The following is a 19,198-nucleotide window of genomic DNA, read 5'->3' as shown; positions in this document are numbered from 1 at the left end:
ACTCCATTCATACATACTACGCCATATCACCATTATGGCATACCCATCATATGGTGCATCACTCCATCACATGGAGTACACTCCACATGTACTCCTTTCATACACACTACACCACATTACCACTATGGCATACCCGCCTATGGTGCATCACTCTACCACATGAAGTACACTCTACGTGTACTCTTCCCATTCCACAATATGCTAGGAGGGTATATTGTACATATACTCTCCTTATTTCATACTACGCCACACACACAGAGAGTACACTCAGCGTGTATTGTTCCCATTTCACATGCCACATCACCAATACGGCACATACTCCACAACCACACTACACGGCACAGCCCACAACACTTTACACTACATTTCCTAACTACGCTCCACATTTCACAGCGCACTTCGCCCAACACTTCACTACACATAATGTCCAACACTTCATTACACAGAATGCCCAACACTTTACTACACGACACATCACAATACAGCGAACTTCACAATACTGACAGAACAATCCACAACCTAGTCAACTAATCAACAACTATCATAAATAACGAGAGATAGAGGGTTATACCATCGACGGGATAACCCGTGCGTTGCTCGCTGATCGTCACCGTCGATGATGTCGAAAGGGTCGTACATGGCGGCTAACCCACGTATGGTGACTGTTTGGGCATTTGGATAGCTAAGTGTGGTCTTGGAAGGGCTCGTAGTGGCCTTGTGATGGTGGCAATAGCATAACACGGCGGATTTAGCCGTGTACAGTGGTTGTCCACCACGTGCAGTGGCTACCCACCACATAAAGTGGTGGTTTGGACCTAGGATTCGGCTAAAGGAGTTGCTGGTGGAGCCGTAGAGGCTCAGAGGTGGTGGCACGGTGGTCCACGATGGTGGAGGGAGGAATGACCGTGTGAGAGGGGAGAAGCCCGTGAGAGAGTGAGAGAGAGTGTGCATGCATGGGTGGCAGATCAGGGCTATGGGCGGTTGGGATGGGTCAGTGGTGGCTGGAGGAGGCTGGAAATGGTGGTCATCTGCCGTGGGTGGCAGTGTACAGTGGTGGAGGGTGAGAAACCCATGCGTGAGAGAGGGAGGAACCGTGAGATGGAGGAGGGGCTACTGGCCATGGGTCCAAGGGAGGAGGAAGGGGGAGACCAGGAGGAGCTCGTGGTGGTGTCCGGTGGCCAAGGTGGCCGCGCACGGCAGGGCTAGGAGCGTGCACAGTGAACCCGTGCATGGAGGAGGCCACGAACGTGCATGGGAGGAAGGTGGTCGTGAGGTAGATGTCGAGCTTGCTAGAGGGTGATGGCCGGCGGGAGGGGAAGCTACCGTGGAGGTGGTGGCGTCGTTGGGCGGCGCACGGCAGTGCAGTGAGCACCAAGCCCATTCGGGCTGTGCACTGCCGAGAGAGAGGAAGAGAGAGCGTGAGAGAGAGAGACCGGTGTAGGGAGGCTCTCCGAAGGGAGGAGGTGCCGGTGGAAGGGAGGAAGGAGGCGCACGGCGGTGCTAGGCTGAGGGGTGGAGCAGTTCGGCCAGAGAGGGGACTGCGTACATCGTACGCTTGAAGGGGAGGGAGGAGAGAGAGAGAGAGCTGAGGGAAAAGTGAGGGAGAAAGAGAGGGGGTCTGGGTATTTAACCCAGTCCCTTCGTCTTGGGATCTTCAAAACGATCTAATGATGAGAAATTAAAATTCTGATTTGAAAATGCGTAAACATTAACTTAATTAAAAGCACTTAGAGGAATTAAGGTAGAATATTATTTTAAACTAACTTTAGTTTATAAAATAATATTCTTCATCATTAATAAATGATGAAGTCTTATTTAATATATTTAAAATGATAAAACCATTTAATTAATTAAAACTTTCAACATAGTTTAAATCCATAATATTATAAATAACTGAAATCATTTTAATAATAATATTCAACGATTTCCGACAATTATAATATTTTTAGAGCTCTTCAAGAATATTATAATTGTCGTATTTAAAATCAAACTTAGTTCAATAACATAGGAAATACTCCTTATAAATATTTTCAGTACATTTAAAACAATGGGCGTGCCTTAGAAGTCACATAATATCTTTTAAAACACGCCATCGGGGTTCGGCATGCATGACGATGCTCTCAGTTGTTAGAGAGAAGGACAGACTGTTGCATAATCTCATCCTCGAATTTGCTTACGTCAGAAAGAAGGAACATACGTCAGAAATAAGAAGCGTACATAAGAAGGAATGAACGGGGTATTACATTAACATAGGTGCAGGGTTGAAAGAAAAAACCTGTGAACCAATAAATCAGACTAGACCATTCTGTCCCAGGTTCGGTTCGGTCCATAAGAGAGGCAAAATGGGTCAAAATAAGTCTGGTTCCGATTTTCCTTTTTCCAACACTGTACCAGACCGATTCATATATATATATTTTGATTTTTTATATTTTATAAAATATTTTTTATATATAATATATATAATTATATATAAGATAATTTTGTATTATATGATAAATTACTAATTAATATAATATTAAATTTTAAAACCCTATATAAATAACTATATATTATCACTATAGTCTATAATACAATTAAGATATATATTATAATATACTACAATATATTATCACTATATTATTATATACTATAATATATATACTATATAATATACTAAAAAAATCAGACTAGAACAGGTAAAATTGTAAATATCGGTTTAGGGGTATAACCAGTGCGATATCAGTTCTTCAAATCTCAAAACTAGTATGTATCGGTTCAGTTTTAAAATATATCCAAAACCAGACTGAAACGGACCGATTACACCCCATATAGGTGTACAATTGTGGCCTTCGTTCTGAATGCACTAACTTTGGAGATAAAGTGGCATTTGTTCTCCTTGACTAACCACAATTATGCACAATCTTGTCACTAGGGGTGTAACCGGTCCAGTCCGGTTTTGGACAAAATTTAGGACCGAATCGGTATGTATCGGTTTTGTATTTTTCAAAACCGATTACGCACCGGTTATCCTCCTAAACCAATACTTCCGGTTTTCGATCCGGTCCAGTCTGGTTTTTACTTTTTTTTAAAATGTAAGTTTCACAATTTTTCATTAAAAATTTTTTTATAAAAAAAAAAAAAAACTGATTTAAAAAAATATGTTTTATACTTTTATTAATATATTAGACTATATAATAGTATTAATATTAGACTATTGGTATAGTTATAAGTTATATATTAGTATTAATTATAAACTATATATTAAATATTAGTATTAGTTATAAACTTTTAGTGATTTAGTATTAAAATTTTATGTAATAATTTATAAATTATAATAAGAAATTATTTCATATATGAATATATATAATTATATATATTATATATAAAAATTTCACATAAAAATTTATAATTACACATAATATATAAAACTTATATATATTAATATATATAAATATATATAATATTTTGTATAAAACTTATATATACAATAATAACAATATTATTTTATATATATATATTTTATCAACTGGTCCGGTCCGGTCCAAAAAATCCTAAAACCGGAACCGGACCGGAACTGGCCAGTTTTCATATTCTAAGAACCGGTCCAGACCGGTTTTTCTGTTTAAATTTACACCCCTACTTGTCACTGGGTTAAACATGGTCTGTATTTATGTTTTTGATGCTATTTCAATTAGGCTTATACAGAATGATTTTTTACTAAATTATTATTGTAATGAAATAATTCTAAAATACCATTATTTTTTTTAGATTGTTTTATTCTGTATTCTGTAATTGACTCACACTACAACAAATTTGAGATTTTGGGACGAAATTATTTAGGGACGAAATATTTTTCATCCCTAAAAGTCATTTTTTGAGACGAAATTTAAATTTTGTCCCAAAAAATCGATGAATTTAGAAAATCATTCGAACGTCAAAATAACCGTTCGAACAGTATTTTCTGTGACGAATTAAATCGTCTCAAAAAAAATTTTCCGTTCGAAAGTGAAAAAATACGTTCGAACAGTAAAATTTGGCGGATAATTACTTTATTATGGCGGGGAAAGTTCAAAAACGTTCGAACGAGAATTTGTTGTGTTCGAACAGAAAATATTTGGTCGTAAATCCTGGCGGGAAGGTTTCTAAACCGTTCGAACGGAATATATTTAGTTAGAACATATTCAAGCACCACATTTATACATTCGAATGTATAATATTAATCTCGGTACGAAACTCAAAATATAAAAAATATATATCATATATACAAATTCATTAATTAATTTTATGTAATTAATTTTAAAATATTTTAATAATTTCTTTTACGTTAAATAAGATTTTTAGTTAAATAAATATTATCAACCACATATATATTAATCAACCAAATAAAGCAAATTATCAATATGTCATATATATTGTTCATAATTACAACAAAAGAAAATATAAATAAAAGATAAAAACTATTGTGATGCGAGGTCTCTACACACATCCTCGACTGCAGCTAATTGTGTCTCTACCTGTGTCAATCGAGTACTAACTGTGACCTGAGTTGCATTATTGGCATTAATCACTGTATGTAACTCATTAACCTCTGTACGTAACCCAGAGACGGTAGCCATAATCTCTGTACGCAACTCAGACATGGCAGTATGCACTACATCAATCACTGCTGATGTGTGTACGCTGATCTCAGCACGCAATATGTCAGCCATCTCCTCGCGAATATATGTGCGTGATGTCTCAGCCTATGTAGATGTCTCACCAGCCGATACTCCAGTATCTCCCGGCTGTGCATCTCTCTGAATCTCAGCCCTGTCAGGAACAGCCCCACGAAAACGAAATCTAGAGTGTCCTGTTCTCCGTGATAGGGTGGTGCTGTTGATCGGTGCCATCGGAAATCGGGAACGCTCTGCAGGTTCGGACACAACCCCGGCATGTAGCAAAAATCGAGTGATGAGGATCCCAAACGGAAGTATATCTGTCGTAATGAACCGTGCCTCTGATCGAATTCTCTCAAATATATAACCAACGAGGTCGATCGGGATGCCACGAGCGACCCGTATCATAAATCTCGCTCGATCCATGCCGACCTCCGTCTTGTGCTGCCGTTGGTCAATATTATTGGCAATGATCAAATTCATAATCTTGAAGAATGAAGATAAATCTGCCTGCCTAATACTCTTGGAGCCATCATACACTGGAGCATCTGGACCAACAATCAAGTCTCTGATCTCGTGATCAGCAAGTGTATCGATCTCATCTGTGTAATCTAGTCCCTCATCCTGAGACATAGCTGCATCACCTGAAGGACCAGACTCTCTAGGGGGCAGGTTTGGATAGGCATCAAGAAGCCTAGGAATACCCAGATATACAGCGAGTCCTTCTGCTGAAAATATAACAGGAGCTCCTCGGACACAGATCCTATATGCTCCTCCATCGTCTGGGCTAGCAGCACCGAGCTCTTTATAGAACTCAGTAACGATCTCAATGAAGGAAACGAGCTCCATTCCTTCTTCTCGCTGATCTAAGATTGGTGCCCAACCACGATCATTGAATACTGATGGGAGGGAATGACCCTCCCATATAAGAGTGACAAAATCAGACAGTTTTACCTGTCGCTCAAGTAAAACGGTCCGCTCTCGAACTGTTTGGATGGAAGGTTCTCCTGATCTACCATGTTTACGGCCCCGATAAGACATTATTATGATCCTGAAATTTTAAAAATAAAATATACATTCAAGATTAGTGATAAAATCTAATTACGACTAAAAGATTTACAAAATTATATACTAATAGCAATTTAATAAATTAATTGATAGAACATATAATCAATTAAACGATGAAAACAATTTAATAAGCTAATAAAATGTTAATGGAATGAATTTAATAATTAGCGTTCGAACGTCTAAATATATGGTCGAACGGACAATTAATAACGTTCGAACGTACAGGTTTACCGTTCGAACGGACTGGTTAATACCGTTCGAACGTAAAACAGATCTAACTCGGCCATGGCTGAGTCAACTCAGTGGCCATGAAAATACTCAAAAATTAATCGATTCCGTGGTTTCTTCGACTAAAAACAAAGTACTCTTCATTTCTAAACATCCTACGATAGATTTATGATGTTCTACGGTAATTATTGATGAAAAAATGCAATTTAAAAAAAAAACAAATAAAACCATAAAATTATAAAATAAACGGTAAAATGAGTTTGAAAATACATACCTTTACTTGGGAGGAAAAGTGATTGGCGTATGTGCTGATCACGACGGCAGACAGTAGTGAATGTAGTGCGTTCAAACGTTTTCTCGCTTTTTCAAACGGTGGGGACGGCGGCGTGAGAGAATGAGCTGCCTGCGATAACTTATACGTGCATAACCGTTCGAACGTTAATAGTTAAAGTTCGAAGGTTAATATAAAACCGTTCGACCGTTACTATTTCACGTTCGATCAGAAGTTTTGTAAGTTTATTAAAAAATATATTAAATGTATACTATATTTATATTCCTATAAATTGTTAATAATATATATGATAGTATAGGTCACTACATATATGATAATATATATTACTATATATATATACTATATATTTAGTATAGATTACTATATATATGATAGTATATATTACATTATATATGATAGTATATATAACTAATACATATGATGTTATAGTACTTTTCATTTAATGATGAAAAAAGTTATATTTAAACATAAAGGATATGTGTTCGAACGGTACTCGTAAACCGTTCGAACACATATGTTAACGTTTGAACGTAAAAAAACATTCGAACGGACAAGGCAAATGGCGGGAAAACATCCCGCCAAAAACAAGACAGCTGGATTACCGTTCGAACGTAATTTGTTATAGTTCGAATGGATTATTGCAGTGGTGGGAAAATATCCCGCCAATTAAACTATAGTATCATCTAATATGTCTATATATATTAATGTTGTTCTTTTATTCAAAAGGTGTAATGAAAAAAAAATATAAATAAACATTTACAATACCGTTTGAACAGTTAGAAATTAAAGTTCGAACTGTTAATTTTCGAGCGGTAATAAATCAATAACGTTCGAACACATATGTTAACGTTCGAACGTGAAAATTAGGAGGGAATTTTCTCCCGCTTAATATTTTCACGTTCGAACGGTTAGTAAATAACCGTTCGAACATGAAATGTTCTTCAAAAACACGACAGAACCTCACAATTATGTTTCTCTCCTCCTGCTGTCGCTCCGTGTGGTCGCCCGAAGATTACCCCTTCGCATATCAGAGGTATTCTTTCTCAAACTAGCCCTTAAGCTCAAAAAAATTATTCATCTCACTCCATTATTCTCGGATTATTACTTGTAGGATAGTTTGTGATTATTCTCGGATTATTTCCTTTTCATCTTCAAAAATTCAGGTATTTCTTTTAAAATAGAAATGTATGGTTTGAACTTTATATTTTGCAATGTTAGAAAGTTGTATGCTTTGAGATTGTTGTTTGTGTTTGTTAGAGTTTGGGATTAATGGAGTTTTCGGCGTTGTTGAAGGCGACTGGAATCTGGAATGAATACGTTCGAACGGGTTCGGATTACCGTTCGAACGTATTCATTTTGTTCGAACATAGGTTCTCATAGTTCGAACGGATAATGACATTACATCAATAACGTATACAGAATACGTTAGGTTTGGTATGGTTATAACTTATATGTACTACTAAATCACAAATAATTAGGACCAATTACCATTTAATATTGTTAATTCTAAATAAATAAAATTAATATTCAAATTAAAATACTACTAAATCTTTAAATTAAAATAGAAATAGTTAAGATTTAATAATACTTAAATACTTAAAGATAAATTAATAAAATTAATATTCAAATTAAAATACTACTAAATCTTTAAATTAAAATAGAAATAGTTAAGATTTAATAATACTTAAATACTTAAAGATAAATTAATAAGTTTAATATTCAAATTAAAATACTACTAAATCTTTAAATTAAAATAGAAATAGTTAAGATTTAATAATACTTAAATACTTAAAGATAAATTAATAAAATTAATATTCAAATTAAAATACTACTAAATCTTTAAATTAAAATAGAAATAGTTAAGATTTAATAATACTTAAATACTTAAATATAAATTAATAAAATTAATATTCAAATTAAAATACTACTAAATCTTTAAATTAAAATATAAATAGTTAAGATTTAATAATACTTAAATACTTAAATATAAATTAATAAAATTAATATTCAAATTAAAATACTACTAAATCTTTAAATTAAAATATAAATAGTTAAGATTTAATAATACCTACTAATTAAGTTTTTGTTGTATTGTTGTATAAATAATATGTTGTTATTGTTTGACATATATTAGCATATTTTGCATTGTTTGTTCATCAAAATAAACCTTAGACCCGTTCGAGAATTATCAATCCGGATGAATGCTTGATTGATAACTCTTGAATTGTCCAGAGTGGACAGTTTGGGATTGTAAGATCATTCTCGCAAACTATAGAACTATATCTGTTGTCGTCCAACATTATGATTTTGGTAGATTCATCCATTGTTCTCTGGATATGCAGTTTCGGTGATGGTGCAACGACGTGTTAATCGTCAGTGCACACAACCAAACGAGCATATTTGGAGAACTATGGGGAGATGCTGCCGAAATTTTGTTGGACGTGACAGATAATAGATCATAGGTTGGCGACTATGATCTTACAATACCGAATGGGATAGGACCAACTACCCGGTGAAAGGTGGCATACTCATTAATTGGTACATGATACATAGTTGTTTGCTGATGCATTACAATATTGTTTGTAATGAATATAATTAGGCATGGATAAGAGTTGGATGAGAGTTAGCGATCGATTGGGTCAGAATTACAATGTATATGCTAAAGGTGTTAAAAAATTCTTGGAGTTTGCATTGGGTACATGTGATAGTGATGGGCGTATCAGATGCCCATGCAGAGAATGCAGGAATTTGCGTTCTCATAAGATAGACTTGGTGAGAGAGCATCTGTTTGTCAAAGGTATTGATAAGGGTTATACTGATTGGGTCTTACACGGTGAACCATATCCAACTTCATTTAAAGCTCCACATGAAGAAGAAGAGATCGATTAAGATGTACAACCAGAGATTATTGGAGATGATTACGATGAGGATATGGAGGAAATGTTAGGTGACATCGGTGCGGGAATGTTTATGAATGAAGGTGACACGGACACATCAAGCTCAAATGATGGGGGCCATAACACTTTTGCACGCTTGTGGAATGATTCACATCGTGAGCTATATCCAGGATGCAGAAGACATAGTAAGTTGTCGTTTACTGTAAGATTGCTTCACATAAAATCAATGTGTCGATTATCTATTAAGGCAGTCAATATGTTACTTGAGTTGTTTAAAGAGGCACTGCCGACAGACAATACTTTACCTCGTAACTTTTATGAAGCAAAAAAGTTGAAACGAGGACTCGGATTTGATTACAACGTAATACATGCATGTAAGAATGACTGCATATTATTTTGGAGAGAGAATGAGCAGTTGAACGAGTGTCCTATATGCCACGAGTCAAGATGGACATCGGACAAGGCAAATGTTCCGCAAAAGGTCATACGCCACTTTCCATTGATACCTAGATTACAACGATTATTTATGTCACGCGCAACGGCTGTAGATATGACATGGCACTCATCAGACAGAGTAAGGAACGATAATATTTTGTCACATCCTGCTGACTCCCAGGTGTGGAAGGAATTTGATCAAGAACACCCATGGTTTGCTGAAGAACCGCGTAACGTAAGACTTGGGTTGGCAACAGATAGATTTAATCCTTTTGGGAACATGAGTACTAGTCATAGTACTTGGCCAGTTGTACTTATGCCGTATAATCTACCACCGTGGAAGTGTATGAAAGATCCATATTTCATGATGAGTTTGCTCATCCTAGGTCCGAGGTCACCGGGAAATTATATAGACATACACTTACAGCCATTGATTGCAGAATTGAAAGATTTGTGGGAGAATGGGGTTGTCACATTTGATTCGTCAACAGGCAAGTCGTTCAAGATGCATGCTGCAGTGTTGTGGACAATAAATGATTTTCCAGATTATGGGAATTTGTCAGGTTGGAGTACTAAGGGGAAAATGGCATGTCCAACTTGTAACAAATATACCAAATCTGAATGGCTTACGTACGGGAGGAAATTATGTTTCATGGGTCATCGTTGATTTTTACCTGGTGACCATAGATGGCGTGGAAATTCTAGAATGTTTGATGGAACTGTTGAATGGGGCCAACCTTCACCATATTTGTCTGGCGAAGATGTACTTGCACAATTGATAAATGTTGGTTGTAATGAATTTGGTAAAAAACAACGAAAGAGAAAACGAGCTACGAATGAGTTGAATTGGACAAAGAAGAGTATATTTTCGAACTCCCGTACTGGTCGAAGTTAAAATTGCGACATAGCCTTGATGTTATGCATATTGAAAAAAATATTTGCGAATCCGTATTGGGAACATTGATGTCAATTGAAGGAAAAACAAAGGATACAATAAACTCAATGAAGGATTTGAAGCGGTTGGGAATAAGACGGGAAATGCAGTTGCAAGAAAATGGTTCGTCTGTCTATATGCCGATTGGGTGGTATACATTGTCAAGGAATGAAAGGGTTACATTTTGTGAGTGGCTAATGAAGATCAAATTACCGGACGGTTATGCCTCAAATCTAAAAAGATGTGTGAGAACAAATGATTGGAAAATAACTGGATTAAAAAGTCATGATTGTCATATTTTCTTACAGTATATCTTGCCTATTGGTATCCGTGGGTACTTGACCAGAGATGTGCGTGTGGCTTTGACTGAGTTGGGTGCATTTTTTAAAGACTTATGTGCTAGGACGTTGAATGTAGAAGCTTTGGATCGAATGGAACGAGAAATTGTCATAATATTGTGTAAGCTAGAAAATATTTATCCACCGTCATTCTTCGATGTCATGGTTCACCTAACCGTTCATTTGCCACGTGAGGCTCGACTTGTAAGACCAGTTCAATATAGATGGATGTATCCCATTGAACGATTTCTTGGAAAGTTGAAACGTATAGTGGGTAACAAGGCCCATCCAGAAGGATCAATTGCAGAAGCATATATTGACGATGAGTGGCATACCTTCTGTTCCAAATATTTCCATGGAGTTGACACTCGGTTTGATCGGCCAGAAAGAAACTTTGACGTTGACCGAGCAAGACAACAGAATATATTTTCTGTGTTTTCCCAACAAGTTCGTCCAATTGGTGCAGTGCGTGATTATGACTTGTGTGGAAGAGAGTTCGAGAAAGCTCAGTGGTACGTGCTGAACAATTGCCCTGAGATAGAGAACTACTTGAAGTAAGTTATAACTTTTTCTTAATTTAAATTGCCTCATTAATTTTAAAAAAATACAAAATATAAAATATTTGTGGTAATCATCAATTTCAGTGATCATATTAACGTGCTCAAGGAACTATGAGTAAATGATATAAACCAAAAACATGAAGAGGAGTTCCCGAGATGGTTTGAAGAACGGGTAATGAAATTAAATATGCGTTACTCAATAACAAATGAAAAATTATTAATTTCAACTTTGATATAGTATACGCTTTACTCAATATGTAGGTTGTACAATTGCATGCAAATAATCCAAATGATATATCTGATGAACTGTATGCATTGGCGCGTGGCCCATCGAGATGCGCTGCTCGATTTTCTGCATGTATTTCTCAGGGAAGTAGGTATCACACACTGGATCGAGATTGTTATAGGAAAACCCAAAATAGTGGTGTCCTAGTCGAAGGAAGTCATGATGGAGAAAATATTGATTTCTATGGAGTTATTGTCGATATAATTGGAATGAAATATTTGGGAGAGCTTGCGGTGTATCTGTTTAAGTGTGATTGGTGGGATTTAAGCAATCCTCGTACTGGAGTCCGTGATGATGAATATTTTTTGAGTGTTAATACATCAAAAAAAGGTATGAAGATTATCCTTTTATTTTGGCTTCTCAAGCATCTCAAGTATTCTACTTAGATGACCCGAAGTTAGGAAATCAATGGCGAGTAGTTCAAAAATATTCTCCAAGAAATATATATATGATGTTATCCCTCAGGCGGAAGGACAAGATGAAGAAGAAGATGACTCTTCTACTCAAGAAGCATACCAAGAGAGTCAACCCGCCTTAAATTTGTTTGTGGATTTGAGCCAGTATGAGATGATTCCATTAAATAGAGAAGATATTGAGGCTGAAATTGTTGATGCGACAGTTGAGGAAAATGTTGAATCATCTGAAGTATCTACAGATGATGAGAGCGAATTATCAAATGAAACTGATACAGATTCTGATTGACCAATTATGTGTTAACATTACACTTGATGACAAATATTTTACTTATTGAATGTATCAGTAGTTTGAAATTATGCCGCCAAAGAGGAAGGGAGTTCGCAACCCATCTCCACCTATTCCTAGCTCTCCTTCATTGTCACCATTAGAGATTGATTTTACAGAACAAGGTAAAAATCTAATACTCATAAAAGTTATTAATTAAGGTCCTATAATAGAGATATAAATGAAATTGATTACAATGTTATATTTTATAGAATCTACAGTACAATCTCGTCAAGGTCGAGGCACAACTAGAGGGGTGACGTTGGAAAAATATCGGAAGGTGGGTAAGATCAAGGTTAACATTCCTGACGAACATACTGGGGGCGAAGGACAACCAGCAGCTTGGCTTGCATCACATGTGGGTGCTCTTACACGAACATACGCACCTTTGGCAACGACTTCATGGAAGAAAGTCCCCCAAGATGTTAAAGAGCTTATCAAGAAGCGTTGTTTGGTAATGTTTAAAACATTGATTTAGTAGAATAAATTTCTATATTTTACTTAAATTTAGAATATTATAAATGATAATGTGTTTGTGACTATTTTTTTAAGGATGATTTCGAATTAAATTTTGGTCGGAGAGAGGAGTGTAAGACTGTGGAAGAGCTTATGGGTAATGCATTCCGTAAATATAAGGCGAGGTGTCATGAGTATTATAATAAGTTTGAGAAGAAGGAAGATGCACGCCAAGATCCTTTCCAGGATGTCCGACCTTCTGAGTGGGAAAAACTTTGTGACATGTTTGAAGATCCATCATATCAGGTATAATGAAATTTAATTATTTTACTTGTCCTATCTGGCATTTCGCTTCATCATATTTTCAATTTCTTTGCAGGAGCGAAGTTCTATAAACAAAACAAATAGATCAAAATTGAAGATTAATCATCATGCAGGCTCAAGATCTTTCCATCGCCTTTCTAAGAAATTGGTATTGCTATTTTTTTTTTATTGGATATAGTTAATTATTTGGATGAATCATAATGATTTTATATCTTAACACATTTATTGTAGCAAGATTCAGATACTAATTATGATCTGACAAAATTATATGCTGCATCGCACACTGATCGTAATGGAGAGTGGACTCATCCTGATGCCCATGAAAATTATGTAAGTTTTATAACCTGTTTTAATTAAATATATTAGAATATTTATGACGATATTAATTCTTTATCTTATATATGACTAGGATAAAATGATTGTCCTACGTGCTGAATCTGCGTCAGATCAAAATTCCTCAACAAGTGATATTGAGATTTTTACACAAGTCCTGGGTCAACGTTCAGGATATTTGAGGGGTTTGGGTCGTTGTGTAAAGCCTGGTCCCTCTTCCTCTTCTTCTGGGAATGCATCTACGACTTCTATAGCGCTAGAGAATGCGAATTCCAGAATCGAAGAATTGACTGCAAGACAGCATGAGTTAGAGGCTCAATTGGCAAAACAAGCAGATATGGAGATGCGCCTCAAACAACATGAAGAACAACAAGAAGAGTTCAGAAGACAGATGCAACTCCAAATGCAACAGCTTATGCAACAGTACAGGCCTCCAAGCAACTGATGGATTTTGGGATTATCTATTTATGTACGAACAATGCCCGTCTCGACTGTTATTTATTTAGTTTGCGCTTATTTTAACACTTTTGTGAGTGTTAAACAGTTTCTAATGTATTTTTTCAAATAGTATGAATGTCTATTTGGTTTTCTATTATTGATTTAAATTAAAGAGATATCGTTCGAACGAACGTAAAACTTCGAACTCTATGTAACGACAATAGTGTTCGAACGTAAACGTAATGTTCGAATAAAATTTATGTTCGTAGAGTTCGAACGATCACACAACGTTCGAACGTAAATAATTTCAGTCGTGTTCGAACATAGCCTATACCGTTCGAACCCATATACCGTCACAAGATTATAAGAAAAACGTGAGATAAGTGTCAGGTAAGATAAATGGATTTGTGATATTTGAGAGAATATTATTCATGTCGAGTCTACTTTCTTTAGAAGGATTTGTAGGTCATTTACTTTTAAAAAAGTATTGTATTTAAGTTTTCTATTATTATGAATTTCAAATTAAAAGATTCTCCCACAAAAACGGGGTGTGACATTATATATTTTATTATAGAACATTTTTTTTGTTGTAAAAAGAGAAAAGACGGCATTTCTTTAAATTATTTATGTAGTTTCGTAATATTCGTTAGATTTATTTTATAATAAAAATAATTTTATAATTTGATAAATCACATCAAATTATTTTAATTTATAAAATTATTTTTATATAATTATTTTGTAATAAAAATATTTTCTTTTTAAAAAAAATAAGTTAGATAAAAACTTGAGGTATTTGCAAAAGATATCCTGCTGAGAACACATACCGTGCTGCAATTTCCGGGCCAAAATATTAGTGGCTGAGAAACAATCTTCTTCTGGTTGATACATTTGCCTTGCTGCTAAAATATACAGCAGTGTTCCTGAGCTTTGGTGTCACCTTCTTGTTCAGTTATTTGGTTTGGCTGTGACGTAAGAGCATACATAAGCATTAAGGGAATGGGAATGATAAACCAAGGCACGTTTCCCATGCCATGAATTCAGTCGTGTACTTATCTTCCCTCCATTAAGATACAGAGCATCAAATTGAAATGGATAGTTGGAACTTGTGACACGAGCACAGTACGCTGCCAGCACTCAACCAGATGATCAGTGAGAAAGAAAGGAAAAAAATTACTATGCCGTTACTTACAGCTCAATTTAATCGTTTAGTAATTTTTTTTATTTAATCATAAAAAAAGTGATTTTAAGTATATTTATATATTTTTTTAATTTTAAAAAATATTTAAATATATTTAAAAAATATGAATAGAAAAATAAAAATAAAAAATTTAGAAAAATAATTAGCAGTAACAATGAGCGGTTCTACTCAGTCGGCAAAGTAGCACTGCTCGTAAAGAAAAGCATAGCTTTCTTCAAACTAATTGAAACTAAAAAGAATAGAAGCATTAAAATAACTTTTTTTGACTGAAAAATAATAGTTGTAATTGTATGTGCAAGTATTATATAATTATTTTAAAAAAAATAATAAATACGGATCCATATGAAAAGAAATTAATGTTTTAATAATAGAATTCACTTTTTTTAAAATAACTATATTATATTTGCACATTCTATAATTATATATAGTATTACTCTTTTAGATCCCGGAATGAACATTTAAGAACATTTTACACAGCAATCTCAGCTTGTACATTATGTTATCTTTTCACAATTTGTGTTGCATTATCATGAACACTAAGGAATAGTGTAAGAAAGACAACATAAAAGAACGACATGCATTCTCGATTAGGGTGCTGGACCGCTTTTTTTTGTCTCGTCAAAGTATAAATTGCATTTATTTTTATATTTTCTTTCAAATATATTATAAGCATGCACCACCATTGGTCATTAAGAAAAAAATTACAACTTCATTAATAGTCAATTTCTTAATTATTAAAAATAAATTCAAATATCCAAACGATACATTCAATGCAAAAACATAGGGCTAAATATCATTTTACTGCATATGACTTTAAGCTTGAATGCCCATGCCTAGTTTTCTTATATCTTCGATTAACAATGTAATGTTAAGGAATGAAGATCCACCCTTTTCTGTTGCCTCCCTTGCCATCTCTGCAAGCTTTCTTATTCGTTCTCTTCTCTCTTCCCCTTCTTTTCCTTCAGTCATTATCTTTTGTATAGTTTCCCTAACTTTCTTCCTCTTCACCAAGACTCCAGATTTCGCATCCTCTCCCACGGGGACAGCTATCTCATTCCCTACTCTCTCACCAATCTTCAAAACTTGCACAACCAACTTCTCATTAAAAAACTGGTCTGCAAAAAGAGGCCATGTCACCATTGGCACGCCAGCACAAATTGCTTCTAGCGTTGAGTTCCAGCCGCAATGGGTCAAAAACCCTCCGATTGCAGGGTGTGACAAAATCAGTACTTGAGGAGCCCAGCCCCGAATCAAGAGGCCTCTCTTGTTTGTTCTCTCTTCAAAACCATCCTCTAATATCCACTTCTCCAGCTCTTCTTTTCCATTATCACCTCTAATGACCCAGAGAAAGGGCCTGTTGCAAGCTTCCAAGCCTAGACCAAGCTCTATTAGTTGTAATGGTGTGAGGCGGCAAAGGGTTCCAAGACAAGCATAAACAACAGAGTTGTCAGGCCACGAATCAAGCCACTTCAAGCACTTGTTTTTGTCAATGGAGGACTTGTTACCTCTCTGAGCCTTCTCTAAGTCTGTCTTGTTGGATAGTGAAACCGGGCCAATGCACCAAACTTTATTATCTCCTTTTGCCTTGCGATACTCCTTAACATATGCTGATTCCAACTCCTCAAAACTGTTGATCACTATTCCATAAGCTCCTTCTTCAGATGCTCTTATCTTTGCATGAAGATCTTTAAAATCTTGCATGGAGGGATTCAAGCCTGATGGTAGCTGTGCTTTAGTTAACTCAATTCTTTCAGGTAAACCTGGCACTACAAAGAACTCTGAATCGGAGGCACTCACATGGACCTGAGATGCGTGCAAACTATGACAGCATAAGAGATTGAAACAACCTGTGCCATCAAATAAAAGTCTTGGTATGTTAAACTTTCCAGCAACATCAGCTATCCAAGGAAGATTCTTGTCGGCCAATATGCAACTCGGAGTCGGTTCCATGTCTTCAAGTAATTCTTCCAGCGGTTGTTGCAGCTTATTAACAGCAGCAAAGAAGTTCCCAAACAAGCTGCGTGAAGGGATTGTATCAATACTTTCACATCCCTCTGGCAAGCCCACCTCATGGAGTTGCAACCGGAGCTGGACAATTCGGATTGGGAGCCCAGATTCAATGGCATGGCCGATGATCGGCTTGATTCGGATGACATTTAAGGTTGTTGTAATAATGGTGATGATAACACCACGTTGTGCCAACAGCCTGGCCATGTCGGCCATGGGAATAATATGTCCCGGACACATCAACGGTATCATCACAAAGTGAAGCTGGTGGTCGGCGCCTGAATATTGTGGTGCCATTGCAGTATTCGGATTGCCGGAGGAATTGAAAATGAAGCAAATTATAAGATCGAGATCCTATGCGAATACAATTTCTGTTGTGGCGCTTCCTGCACGTACAGTACTTATCAGTGCGCTAACTTCGATAAGGTCTATGCACCTATATGTGACCTTCAATTGTCTCGCACATATAAATATTTTGTGGGGCCTCGTGTTTTGGATATAGTCGAGCATAAGCATTGAATTCATCCTCTCTCTAAAATTTAGTTAAAATACATATTTTTTATAAATTTAAAATCATCAAATTCAATACATAACTCTAATTATTTAAAATAATAATATAATATTATTTTTTAATAATAACTTTTTAAATTTTCATATTTTTTAATATTAATTAATAATTTAATTTTTACATAAATTATTATTTCTCAACTATTATTTTTTCTCAGCTTATTTCTCAACTATTAGTTGGGTCTATTTTTAAAATAAAATATAAAGGTAGTCGGATCTGAATTTTTAAAATAAAATATTATTTTTTAAGATGAATAGAATATATTCAAATATAAAGAAACACTCCCAAATACTATAGCTCATATTTCAAGTCCCTATTGTTTGACTACTTCAATGAAGATCATTAAGATTTTAGTGAAGGTGTTTCGTCTTATCTCATCTCATCTCATCTTATATCATCATTATAATTTTTTCAAATTTTCATAAAAAAATTTAATAAATAATTCAACTTTTTTAATTCTTAAAATAATAATAATATTAAAAAATAATATTATAATAATATTTTATTTAACTTTCATCTTAACTCACTATCCAAATGACACTTTAATCTCGTTTGTTTTCATCACTATTCTCATCTTATCTCATGTCATGTCAATTAATTATTACAACTTTTTTAAATTTTCACATAAAATAAAATAAAAAATTTAACTTTTTTAAATCTTAAAATAAAAATAATATTAAAAAAATATATGTTAATAATATTTTATTCAACTTTTAACTTTTATTTCAATTCATCTCATTTTATCTGAAAAAAAAAAAAAAAAAAAAAAAAAAAAAAAAAAGGAGGAGGCTGTATATTATATTTAGGTATAACCGACTGCAGAGTCAAGAGGAAATATTTAAGGACAGTTCTACTACATATGACTTCACCGTTACGATTATTGATAATTAATGTATATAAAATGGTATGCTAATTAATGATCTTTTTTTCCAATATTTAGATGTGAAAATCATAGTACTATAAAATATGAAGTTTCAATATTTAGAGAGCACATGAAAACCAGTGAAAAAAATTGCAGTAAGCTAGACGACGTTGCTTATCAAAATAATTATATTAACCAAATGATTAAATTCCAATCATTCTACTGCTTTGAATTTTACTAACATTCACTGAGGATACAGAGAGCATATATGATATCAAAACAGTGGAAGAGGAGATCAAAGGATTCAAAGTTTAAGCTATGATCAAGATCAATAGGAGATTAAGTTTGTGTTAGGGACTTTTTGTATGTTGTTAACTTTGTGTTCTAGTGTAACCAGATTGGTGACTTGTAAACATTTTACATTAATATGCAGTCTTGTCAAAGTTGTACTATGCAGCTTATATTTTCAACTGTACCAAAGTTATGATCCCTTCAATATAACATATTTTCCATTAAATTTGTAGTTGTAATAGTAAGCTGAGATTTGTAATATGCGAGAGTTGCTCTTCTTTACATACTAGTGCATTAATAAAGTGTGA

General features: G+C 34.7%; 1 protein-coding gene across 1 annotated transcript; it reads right to left on the bottom strand.

Annotated features, from left to right (window-relative positions):
- Positions 1–15,860: 15,860 nt before the first annotated feature.
- Positions 15,861–17,507, bottom strand: LOC121241839 (UDP-glycosyltransferase 73C3-like). The gene is made up of 2 exons (XM_041139689.1): positions 16,668–17,507; positions 15,861–16,583 (listed from the first exon to the last, which is right to left on the bottom strand). The coding sequence occupies exons 1-2, from the start codon at positions 17,464–17,466 to the stop codon at positions 15,976–15,978; spliced, it is 1,407 nt and encodes a 468-aa protein (XP_040995623.1). The 5' UTR covers positions 17,467–17,507; the 3' UTR covers positions 15,861–15,975.
- Between the last annotated feature and the right edge of the window lie 1,691 nt (positions 17,508–19,198).

Source organism: Juglans microcarpa x Juglans regia, chromosome 8D (genome assembly GCF_004785595.1).
Source record: "Juglans microcarpa x Juglans regia isolate MS1-56 chromosome 8D, Jm3101_v1.0, whole genome shotgun sequence".
Lineage (NCBI taxonomy): Eukaryota > Viridiplantae > Streptophyta > Magnoliopsida > Fagales > Juglandaceae > Juglans > Juglans microcarpa x Juglans regia.
The sequence above is the reverse complement of the archived record's forward strand: the minus strand, read 5'-3'. Positions and strand labels throughout refer to the sequence as shown.

Coding starts and splice junctions, on each gene's coding strand:
- LOC121241839 (XM_041139689.1), bottom strand. CDS start 17,466: ATGGCACCACAATATTCAGGCGCCGACCACCAGCTTCACTTTGTGATG. Junction 16,584..16,667: donor CTTAGAGAAGGCTCAGAGAG/GTAACAAGTCCT, acceptor ATGCTTGTCTTG/GAACCCTTTGCCGCCTCACA.